This window comes from Cololabis saira, chromosome 22 (assembly GCF_033807715.1).
Source record: "Cololabis saira isolate AMF1-May2022 chromosome 22, fColSai1.1, whole genome shotgun sequence".
NCBI lineage: Eukaryota > Metazoa > Chordata > Actinopteri > Beloniformes > Belonidae > Cololabis > Cololabis saira.
In genome coordinates, this window is record NC_084608.1 from 36071816 (window position 1) to 36084174 (window position 12359).

Sequence of the window (12359 nt, forward strand, 5' to 3'; positions counted from 1 at the left end):
CGTACGACCAAAGACAGAAGTCGTGAGTTAACGTACGACCAAAGTCAGAAGTCGTGAGTTAACTTACGACCAAAGCCAGAAGTCGTGAGTTAACGTTAAATCAAAGACAGAAGTCGTGAGTTAACGTAAAACCAAAGCCAGAAGTCGTGAGTTAACCTACGACCAAAGACTAAAGTCGTGAGTTAACGTACGATAAAAGACAGAAGTCGTGAGTTAACGTACAACCAAAGCCAGAAGTCGTGAGTTAACGTACAACCAAAGCCAGAAGTCGTGAGTTAACGTACGATAAAAGACAGAAGTCGTGAGTTAACGTAAAACCAAAGACAGAAGTTGTGAGTTAACGTACGACCAAAGTCAGAAGTCGTGAGTTAACGTACGACCAAAGTCAGAAGTCGTGAGTTAACGTACGACCAAAGTCAGAAGTCGTGAGTTAACGTACGATAAAAGACAGATGTCGTGAGTTAACGTACGACCAAAGTCAGAAGTCGTGAGTTAACGTACGACCAAAGTCAGAAGTCGTGAGTTAACGTACGACCAAAGTCAGAAGTCGTGAGTTAACGTACGACCATAGACAGAAGTCGTGAGTTAACGTACGACCAAAGCCAGAAGTCGTGAGTTAACGTACGACCAAAGACAGAAGTCGTGACTTAACGTACGACCAAAGACCAAAGTTGTGAGTTAACGTACGACCAAAGTCAGAAGTTGTGAGTTAACGTACGACCAAAGACTAAAGTCGTGAGTTAACGTACGACCAAAGACAGAAGTCGTGAGTTAACGTACGATAAAAGACAGATGTCGTGAGTTAACGTACGACCAAAGTCAGAAGTCGTGAGTAACGTACGACCAAAGACAGAAGTCGTGAGTTAACGTACGATAAAATACAGATGTCGTGAGTTAACGTACGACCAAAGACAGAAGTCGTGAGTTAACGTACGATAAAAGACAGATGTCGTGAGTTAACGTTAAATCAAAGACAGAAGTCATGAGTTAGCCTCTGGTGGTGTGTGATGGTTTACCTTCCGTTTCCCTGCAGGTGTGGGCGGGCCACTCCCAGCATGCCGAGCGGCTGCTCCTGACAGGATGTGGCTCGGTGGCCCCGGGGCCCGTCGTTGCCCCCGGAAACACCATGACCAGCCGGTTCCAGGGGACCGGAGCAACCGGCAAAGGCTTCGCCGCCGCCTTCAGCGCCAGTAAGAACCAGATCTACTTCCTGTTGGTCATCCCAGCGGTGGCTAGCTCTGGTGGCTAGCTGGTGGCTAGCTCTGGCGGCTAGCTGGTGGCTAGCTTCTGACTAGCTGATGGCTAGCTTCTGACTAGCTTCTGACTAGCTGGTGGCTAGCTGGTGACTAGCTGGTGGCTAGCTGGTGGCTAGCGGGTGACTAGCTGGTGACTAGCTGGTGGCTAGCTCTGGTGGCTAGCTGGTGACTAGCGTATGGGATGTGGCTAGCTTGGCAGAAGTTGTTATGATAACTGTTCTCTCTCTCTTCTTCTTCTTCTTCTTCTTCTTCTTCTTCTTCTTCTTCTTCTTCTCTTTTCCCGCTCCTCGTTGCTCAGTTTTTTGTTAATGTTTCTTAAATATTCTAGAATTCAGTAGTTGAGTTTCTACTTGTATATATATTCATATATATATTTATAGTTTATATTCCTCCTGCGTTTCCTCTTCCAGGATGCGGCGCTAACTTCACGTCGCTCAGCGGTCGAGTGGTTTCTCCCAACTATCCGGAGGATTATCCCGACCGCGCTAGCTGCAACTACACCATCGACGCCGGGGCCCAAACCGTCATCATGCTAACATTCCAGGTGTTCCAGGTGGAAGGTAGGTGCTCATGCTAACATGCTAACCATGCTAACATTCCAGGTATAAGGTAGGTGGTCACGCTAATGCTAACCTTCCAGGTAGAAGCTAGGTGGCCATGCTACATGCTAACCTTCCAGGTAGAAGCTAGCTGGTCATGCTAACCTTCCAGGTAGAAGCTAGGTGGCCATGCTAACATGCTAACCTTCCAGGTAGAAGCTAGGTGGCCATGCTACATGCTAACCTTCCAGGTAGAAGCTAGCTGGTCATGCTAACCTTCCAGGTAGAAGCTAGGTGGCCATGCTACATGCTAACCTTCCAGGTAGAAGCTAGCTGGTCATGCTAACCTTCCAGGTAGAAGCTAGGTGGCCATGCTACATGCTAACCTTCCAGGTAGAAGCTAGGAAGGAAGGAGGAGAGATGTCTATGGGTACGACGGGCATTATTATTAGCATTAGAGTTTGTATAACCTCTAGCATTATTAACAGTGCTCACATTAGCGTTGGTATTAGCATCCTCTCATTGTTGTCTCTGATTGGCTCCAGCCCACTCCACCTGCCGCTACGACGGCCTGAAGATCTACTCCGGCTCCTCCCTCAGCGTCGCCATGGCGACGCTGTGCGGCAGCAACGTCCCCGGAACTTTCTCCAGCCTCGGACCCATGAGGCTGCACTTCTACTCCGACTCGGTGATCAGCGACCGCGGCTTCCTGGCCGAGTACCGCGCCATCCGTGAGTCCTAGCGCTAGCCGCTAGTGCTAGCTGCTCCTGAAATCTGCACTCAGTAACGAAACGTGGAAAAATAGTAGCTTATTTCAGATTTATTATATAATGAACACAGTTACGATGAGCATTATTAGTTTTAGCTTTAGCGTGAGCATTACCGTTAGCATAAACATTAGTATTCGTATTCGTACTAGTATTAGTATCAGCTTTAGCCCAGGTAATAGCATTAGCATTTGTATAACCTTTAGCATTATTAACTGTTCACATTAGCATTAGTATAAGCATTATTAACACATTAGCATTAGTATTAGCATTTGCTTTAGACATGCTGCCGGCCCGATCTGTAGCCATGGCAACCAGGAACTTTATACATTTATTTATTTATTTATTTTATTTCATTTGTGTGATTGACAGCGTGCGGCGGGTTCTACAACAGCTCGGCGGGAACCGTCAGCAGTCCCGGCCTCTCATTGGTCAATTATCACCACAACCTGAACTGCAGCTACCGCATCCGGGTCACGGAGAACCGGGTCATCGACCTGAAGTAAGACCCGCTAATGTAGCCTAGCCCGGACCCGCTAACGTAGCCTAGCTCTGTTATATCAGCCCAGACCCGCTAACGTAGCCTAGCTCTGTTAGATCAGCTAATCTGAGCATCAGACAAATACAGTGAGGAAGACCCGACAATTCCAGCATTATTTTTAGCATTAGCATTTGTATAACCTTCAGCATTATTAACAGTGCCCACATTAGCATTATTTTAAGCATTGGCATTTGTGTAACCTTAAGATTTATTAGCAGTGCTCACGTTAGCATTGGTATTAGTATTAATATTAGCATTAGCGTTTGTGTAACCTCTAACATTATTAACAGTGCCCACATTAGCATTAGTATTAGGATTATTATTAGCATTAGCATTATATAACCCTTAGCATTTTTAGCAGTGCTCACATGGTGAGGAAGACCCGGAGACTTCCCGCCGGCGAAGAAAAAAAAAAGGTTTTATAACAGTTTCCAGACAGATCTTTAGCATCAGTTGCTTCTCTTAGACCGTTGCTGATGTCTTTCCCTGGTGGCGTTGTGTTAGCGTTGTGTTGGTTTAACCGCGTCCCTCCTGGCTCTTCCCCCTCCGCAGGTTCAACACCTTCCACCTGGAGGCGTCGTCGTCGTGTCGTATGGACTACGTAGCGGTCTATGATGGCGCTAACGCCTCGGCGCCGCTGCTGGGCCGGTTCTGTGGCGCGGTGATGCCGCCGGACCTGCGGTCCTCGACCAATCAGCTGTTCCTGCTCTTCAGGACCGACTACTCGGTTAGCGGCGTCGGCTGGAGAGCTACGTACCGGGAAACGCTCGGTGAGTCCTAGCACTAGCCGCTCGTGAAATCTGCGCTCAGTAACACGAAACGTGGAAAAATAGTTTAGCTTATTTCAGATTTATTATAAAATGAAAACAGTTACTATGAGCATTATTAGTTTTAGCTTTAGCAGGAGCATTACCGTTAGCATTAACATTAGTATTCATACTATTATTAGCATCAGCTTTGGCCCAAATAATACCATTAGCATTTGTGTAACCTTAAGCATTATTAACAGTGCTTACATTAGCATTAGTATTAGCATTATTATGAGCATCAGCATTTGTGTAACCTCTAACATTATTAACAGTGCTCACATTAGCATTATTGATAGTATTAGCCTTAGCATTCACATTAGTATTAGAAGAACCTGATAACAAAAGGAAAACCCTTTCAAAACAAAACAAGAAATAAAGAATCCTGACGAACAGGAGTAACAAAAAAACACTCAAATAAATCCAAACCATGCTAGTTTTTCCATGTTTATCAGCAGTAAATACTAGCCCGTTCCCCCCAGGGCCGGCCCAGGGCTGCGGCGGCTACGGCTACGGCTACGTATGTTTATCAGCAGTAATGACGAGCCTGTCCTCCCAGGGCCGGCCCAGGGCTGCGGTGGCTACCTCTCCATGCCCATGGGCATGCTGGGTAGCCCGGACCCGAACCACGACGGCCGCTACGAGCCCAACATGAACTGCATCTGGACCATCGAGACGCCCGTCAACCGAGTCGTCAACCTGACGTTCAGCTCCTTCGATCTGGAGACGTCGTCCAGCTGCCGCTACGACTACATCAAGGTAAACATGCTAAACATGCTGCCGCTACGGCTACGTCATGGTAAACATGCTAAACATCAGAATCAGAATCAGGTTTATCAAGTCAGCTTAGAAAACTGTTTTTGACTTTGGATACACCGGCGGCGACACGATGGTATTGTGCGCCTGTTTTCCAAGGGTAACACTGGGATGGGGGGGGAGAAAAAAAAAACATCTTCACACTGAGTAAGCGAGGTGTGTGTGTTTATCAGTAAGTGTATGTGAAGCGATGAGTCCGTGAACCTTCGCCCACAGCTGCTCTCAGCCAAATGTCCTTGATGTTATCAGTCGGCTCTGTCAGTTCTGAAAACAGGGGTCCACAGATGTTCCTGAGAGGGGAGTGTTAGTGGGGGCAGAGCATGCGCGTCGCCACCATATATTTTGGGGGGGACGCGTCCCCCCCACTCTTGAAAAAAAGTCGTTCGGACCCCCCCACATTTGCTAGTCCAGCGTGTTTTCATTGCTTCACAATCAAATCCGTTCCACTTTATGAGTAGGAGATTACCCATATCTACAGAAATCCACTCCGCGTTTTACTTCTGTTTTTTAACACGGCAGCAGCAGCAGCATCGTTCAAAACATTCAGTCAGTCTGAGGCAAGCCGATGTGGAGATGCCGAGATGGACATAAGAAATTAAGTAAGTTACCAAGTTTTACCTTGAGTGGCCAAACAGCAAAATTGCGTTGTTCCATGGTCAAACACAGCCAGCTTATATATATATCGACGCGTAGGGTACGGCGTACGTGGCGCGTCGCCGCGTATCCTACGCCGTAGGCTCTGCGTTGGTGTAACGCGGAACCATAAATCAGCTCCGGGGCCGGCAGGCAGACAGAAATCAGCCTTTATTCTGGCGAGGTTGCAAAAAACGTGCAAAAAAGTGATTATGTACATTCACTGAGTGAATATTATGAAAGGAAAATATATATTTCTAGCTGTATGACGACTAAAAGCATTCTGGGATTTTATTTTGTCCCTAGAAAACTAGTTTTTTCTTTTTAAATCAGAGGGTGTTGTGTAAAATTCCCACTGTGACGTACTGGGTGCCTTCACAGGTGTTGAACACTGGCCTGCTTCTTGTTACACCTCACATCCTTGATAAATACTGTAGTAGGCCTGTATGGTTCATCTGGAAACAACAGTCTTGAATAAAATTATATTGTTAAGAAATCTTGTAAGCCATTCTTTTACTTTTTGTTGAATATAAGAAAATAGGGATAAGTAGTATAATAATAATAATAATAATAATAATATATATATATATATATATATATATATATATATATATATATATATATATATATATATATATATATATATATATATATATATATATATATATATATATATACTAATATAAAATAACATGACGCCGTGGGTTGGTTTTCCTCCCAACCTCCCAATTTTTTCAGTCACCAGCCGCCACTGATATATAAAGTGTTAATAACTGGAAAGGTGGAGGATGTGGATGTGGTCAGTTCGTACCCAGAACTAAACCGCCATTCGTTGGAGGTACAGCTGGCCATGTTCAAACTTCAGTATCCTGCAGCACAGTCAGTGAAGTGGTGGATACATGAGAGCTATGCTGCCAGAGGTTCCAGGTCTGTTCACTCAAGTAGAAGTGTTGGTCAGGCTTCTTCTTGTTGTGCCATGCTCCTCAGCAGAGGCAGAGAGAAGTTTTAGTGCCTTAAGAAGGCTCAAGACCTGGCTGCACTCTTCATGACTCAAAAGCGCTTGAACAATGTGGCTGTTTGCCACATCCACCAAGAGCATCTTGACAAACTTGACTAGAGGAGATTTGCCAGTCATTTGTGTCTGCAAATGACAAAAGAGGTCACACTTTTGGAGCCTTTGTATGATGGTTATGTTCTATTTGTAGAAATCCTGCTGTAAGCGTACAGATAAAAGAGGAGATGGGTGAAGATATGGAACATTTAACAGGTTGTATTGAGTATTGAGTTATAGTTGTATTGAGTTATAGTTGTATGTTCTGCAGGTCACTGAATAGTTTGTATTTCCTCATTACTTTTCTTTCAAGAAATTTTTTGTTGCATGACATTAATCCTCATTTAATAAAGTGCCTAAAAAGTGCCAAAAAAGTTGTCAGTGTCAGTCCTCTATGAATTAAACCAAAACATAATAGTAGTCAGTAATTGCAGACCATGCCAGCTCCAAGGAAAAACAAAGAGAGAGGGAGATTATTTTGGGTGTAAAATGCACCAGAATGCGGGAAATTGAATCTACTATTTTCAAAATTTTCTGGGGGAGGACCCCCAGACCCCCCCCCCAAAAAGTGTCCCCCCCACATTACAAAGGCTGCTGACGCCCATGGGGCAGAGTAACCTTGTTTACATTCCACCAGGGAGATTGTGACCAGAGCGATTCGGCCAAAAAACGCCCTGTCAAGGCCAGATTATAGAATCAACAATTATATTGCAAAAACAGGCAGCCTTAGTAATTTTCCGTCTGCCTTCAGTCTCTGGTTCATCAATGGCGACTCCAATCAGACGAATTTATGATCACTTCCCACCAAGCCGAGCTTCTCCAAGGTCTTATCCATCTTGCCAATGAGCTCAAAGACCTCCGCCAGCCTGCGATTCTGTTCGAGAATCACATCCAGCTTACAGCCCTGCTCCTCCAACGTAAGAGTCTGAGCGTTGATCGCCTTGCTTGACCCTTCAGCCACGTCCAGCAGCTCTGAAAGAGCCAAAACAGCTGTCGACGTCTTTCGCGTTTGTCGGTAGACCAGGAATCCCCCTCCTCCGATCAAGAGGGTAATCAACAGAAATCCTGCTATCATGAATCCGATTATGAAGGCCTCTTCAACGTCCTCGACAGACAGAATCTGGAGGCACAAAGGTTTCCAGTATTTGTAGGAATCCATTGTGTATCCAGCAAAAAATGTCCCATCGGGGCAGGAGGGCTCCCTTACCCCCTGACTTCTGGTCGCAAAAATTTGGTCAATTGTGCTGAGAGACCAGTTAATCAATTCCATGATTGTAGAGTTTCGGAGGAAACATCCTGCTGCTACGGCTACGTCAAGGTAAACACGCTAAACATGCTGCCACTACGGCTACGTCAAGGTAAACCCGCTAAACATGCTGCCACTACGGCTACGTCAAGGTTAATACGCTAAACATGCTGCTGCAGACGGCCCTGCGGGCGGCCCATCCCCAAAACGTCTAAAATGCATAAAAATGTGCAATTTTTTTTAAACTTAATTGAAATATAAAATAGTCGTTAACATAGGTTGATTGTTGTTAGCGTAGGTTGCTGGTCGTTAGCGTAGGTTGATGGTCGTTAACGTAGGTTGCTGGTCGTTAGCGTAGGTTGCTGGTCGTTAGCGTAGGTTGATGGTCGTTAGCGTAGGTTGATGGTCGTTAGCGTAGGTTAATGGTCGTTAGTGTAGGTTGATGGTTCGTTAGCGTAGGTTAATGGTCGTTAGCGTAGGTTAATGGTCGTTAGTGTAGGTTGATGGTCGTTAACGTAGGTTGCTGGTCGTTAGCGTAGGTTGATGGTCGTTAGCGTATGTTGATGGTCGTTAGCGTAGGTTGCTGGTCGTTAGCGTATGTTACTGGTCATTAGCGTAGTTAGCGTTAGCGTAGGTTAATAGTCGTTAGCGTAGGTTGATGGTCGTTAGCGTAGGTTGATGGTCGTTAGCGTAGGTTGCTGGTCGTTAGCGTAGTTAGCGTTAGCGTAGGTTAATAGTCGTTAGCGTAGGTTGATGGTCGTTAGCGTAGGTTGCTGGTCATTAGCATAGTTAGCGTTAGCGTAGGTTGATGGTCGTTAGCGTAGGTTGATGGTCGTTAGCGTAGGTTGATGGTCGTTAGCGTAGTTAGCGTTAGCGTAGGTTAATAGTCGTTAGCGTATGTTACTGGTCGTTAGCGTAGGTTGCTGGTCGTTAGCGTAGGTTGCTGGTCGTTAGCGTAGGTTGCTGGTCGTTAGCGTAGGTGGCTGGCCGTTAGCGTAGGTTGCTGGTCGTTAGCGTAGGTTGATGGTCGTTAGCGTAGGTTGATGGTTGTTAGCGTAGTTAGCGTTAGCGTAGGTTAATAGTCGTTAGCGTAGGTTACTGGTCGTTAGCGTAGGTTGATGGTCGTTAGCGTAGGTTGATGGTCGTTAGCGTAGGTTGCTGGTCGTTAGCGTAGGTTGATGTTCGTTAGCGTAGGTTGATGGTCGTTAGCGTAGGTTGATGGTCGTTAGCGTAGGTTGATGGTCGTTAGCGTAGGTTGCTGGTCGTTAGCGTAGTTAGCGTTAGCATAGGTTAATAGTCGTTAGCGTAGGTTACTGGTCGTTAGCGTAGGTTGATGGTCGTTAGCGTAGGTTGCTGGTCGTTAGCGTAGGTTAATAGTCGTTAGCGTAGGTTGATGGTCGTTAGCGTAGGTTGATGGTCGTTAGCGTAGGTTGATGGTCGTTAGCGTAGGTTGCTGGTCGTTAGCGTAGTTAGCGTTAGCGTAGGTTAATAGTCGTTAGCGTAGGTTACTGGTCGTTAGCGTAGGTTGATGGTCGTTAGCGTAGGTTGCTGGTCGTTAGCGTAGGTTGCTGGTCGTTAGCGTAGGTTAATAGTCGTTAGCGTAGGTTGATGGTCGTTAGCGTAGTTAGCGTTAGCGTAGGTTAATAGTCGTTAGCGTAGGTTGATGGTCGTTAGCGTAGGTAGCGTTAGCGTAGGTTAATAGTCGTTAGCGTAGGTTGATGGTCGTTAGCGTAGGTAGCGTTAGCGTAGGTTAATAGTCGTTAGCGTAGGTTGATGGTCGTTAGCGTAGGTAGCGTTAGCGTAGGTTAATAGTCGTTAGCGTAGGTTGATGGTCGTTAGCGTAGGTAGCGTTAGCGTAGGTTAATAGTCGTTAGCGTAGGTTGATGGTCGTTAGCGTAGGTAGCGTTAGCGTAGGTTAATAGTCGTTAGCGTAGGTTGATGGTCGTTAGCGTAGGTAGCGTTAGCGTAGGTTAATAGTCGTTAGCGTAGGTTGATGGTCGTTAGCGTAGGTAGCGTTAGCGTAGGTTAATAGTCGTTAGCGTAGGTTGATGGTCGTTAGCGTAGGTTGCTGGTCGTTAGTGTAGTTAGCGTTAGCGTAGGTTAATAGTCGTTAGCGTAGGTTAATAGTCGTTAGCGTAGGTTGATGGTCGTTAGCGTAGGTCGCGTTAGCGTAGGTTAATAGTCGTTAGCGTAGGTTGATGGTCGTTAGCGTAGGTAGCGTTAGCGTAGGTTAATAGTCGTTAGCGTAGGTTAATAGTCGTTAGCGTAGGTTGATGGTCGTTAGCGTAGGTAGCGTTAGCGTAGGTTAATAGTCGTTAGCGTAGGTTGATGGTCGTTAGCGTAGGTTAATAGTCGTTAGCGTAGGTTGATGGTCGTTAGCGTAGGTAGCGTTAGCGTAGGTTAATAGTCGTTAGCGTAGGTTAATAGTCGTTAGCGTAGGCTGATGGTTCCTCGTCTGCGTCTCCTCCAGGTCTACGACGGGGACAACATGAACTTCCCTCTGGTGGGAACTTTCTGCGGAACCTCCATCCCCTCGTTCTTCGTGTCCAGCGGGAACTTCCTGCTGGTCCAGCTGGTGACGGACGGATCGGTGCAGCGGCGCGGCTTCAACGCCACCTACAGATCCGTTCCCAGTAAGACTCTCCCAGTTACTCCTACAGATCTGTTCCCAGTAAGACTCTCCCAGTTACACTACAGATCTGTTCCCAGTAAGACTCTCCCAGTTACACCTACAGATCTGTTCCCAGTAAGACTCTCCCAGTTACAGATCTGTTCCCAGTAAGACTCTCCCAGTTACAGATCTGTTCCCAGTAAGACTCTCCCAGTTACACTACAGATCTGTTCCCAGTAAGACTCTCCCAGTTACACTACAGATCTGTTCCCAGTAAGACTCTCCCAGTTACACCTACAGATCTGTTCCCAGTAAGACTCTCCCACCTACAGATCTGTTCCCAGTAAGACTCTCCCAGTTACACTACAGATCTGTTCCCAGTAAGACTCTCCCAGTTACAGATCTGTTCCCAGTAAGACTCTCCCAGTTACACTACAGATCTGTTCCCAGTAAGACTCTCCCAGTTACACCTACAGATCCGTTCCCAGTAAGACTCTCCCAGTTACAGATCTGTTCCCAGTAAGACTCTCCCAGTTACACCTACAGATCTGTTCCCAGTAAGACTCTCCCAGTTACAGATCTGTTCCCAGTAAGACTCTCCCAGTTACAGATCTGTTCCCAGTAAGACTCTCCCAGTTACACCTACAGATCTGTTCCCAGTAAGACTCTCCCAGTTACACTACAGATCTGTTCCCAGTAAGACTCTCCCAGTTACAGATCCGTTCCCAGTAAGACTCTCCCAGTTACACCTACAGATCCGTTCCCAGTAAGACTCTCCCAGTTACAGATCCGTTCCCAGTAAGACTCTCCCAGTTACACTACAGATCCGTTCCCAGTAAGACTCTCCCAGTTACACCTACAGATCTGTTCCCAGTAAGACTCTCCCAGTTACACTACAGATCTGTTCCCAGTAAGACTCTCCCAGTTACAGATCTGTTCCCAGTAAGACTCTCCCAGTTACAGATCTGTTCCCAGTAAGACTCTCCCAGTTACAGATCTGTTCCCAGTAAGACTCTCCCAGTTACACTACAGATCCGTTCCCAGTAAGACTCTCCCAGTTACACCTACAGATCTGTTCCCAGTAAGACTCTCCCAGTTACAGATCTGTTCCCAGTAAGACTCTCCCAGTTACAGATCTGTTCCCAGTAAGACTCTCCCAGTTACACTACAGATCCGTTCCCAGTAAGACTCTCCCAGTTACACCTACAGATCTGTTCCCAGTAAGACTCTCCCAGTTACAGATCTGTTCCCAGTAAGACTCTCCCAGTTACTCCTACAGATCTGTTCCCAGTAAGACTCTCCCAGTTACACTACAGATCTGTTCCCAGTAAGACTCTCCCAGTTACACTACAGATCCGTTCCCAGTAAGACTCTCCCAGTTACACCTACAGATCTGTTCCCAGTAAGACTCTCCCAGTTACAGATCTGTTCCCAGTAAGACTCTCCCAGTTACACTACAGATCTGTTCCCAGTAAGACTCTCCCAGTTACAGATCTGTTCCCAGTAAGACTCTCCCAGTTACACTACAGATCTGTTCCCAGTAAGACTCTCCCAGTTACACCTACAGATCTGTTCCCAGTAAGACTCTCCCAGTTACAGATCTGTTCCCAGTAAGACTCTCCCAGTTACACTACAGATCTGTTCCCAGTAAGACTCTCCCAGTTACAGATCTGTTCCCAGTAAGACTCTCCCAGTTACAGATCTGTTCCCAGTAAGACTCTCCCAGTTACACCTACAGATCTGTTCCCAGTAAGACTCTCCCAGTTACACTACAGATCCGTTCCCAGTAAGACTCTCCCAGTTACACCTACAGATCTGTTCCCAGTAAGACTCTCCCAGTTACACTACAGATCTGTTCCCAGTAAGACTCTCCCAGTTACAGATCTGTTCCCAGTAAGACTCTCCCAGTTACTCCTACAGATCTGTTCCCAGTAAGACTCTCCCAGTTACAGATCTGTTCCCAGTAAGACTCTCCCAGTTACAGATCTGTTCCCAGTAAGACTCTCCCAGTTACACCTACAGATCTGTTCCCAGTAAGACTCTCCCAGTTACACTACAGATCTGTTCCCAGTAAGACTCTCCCAGTTACAGAT

At 46.4% G+C, this 12359-nt stretch overlaps 1 protein-coding gene across 1 annotated transcript in view; it reads left to right on the forward strand.

Moving 5' to 3' along the window:
* LOC133423418 (cubilin-like) overlaps positions 1-12359 on the forward strand; it is a 125113-nt gene that overhangs the window by 98345 nt on the left and 14409 nt on the right. The window contains exons 11-17 of the mRNA XM_061713592.1: positions 1034-1190; positions 1667-1816; positions 2341-2526; positions 2935-3064; positions 3656-3873; positions 4469-4668; positions 10126-10288. Of these exons, the coding sequence (XP_061569576.1) occupies positions 1034-1190; positions 1667-1816; positions 2341-2526; positions 2935-3064; positions 3656-3873; positions 4469-4668; positions 10126-10288 (1204 nt within the window). The remainder of the gene's footprint in view (positions 1-1033; positions 1191-1666; positions 1817-2340; positions 2527-2934; positions 3065-3655; positions 3874-4468; positions 4669-10125; positions 10289-12359) is intronic.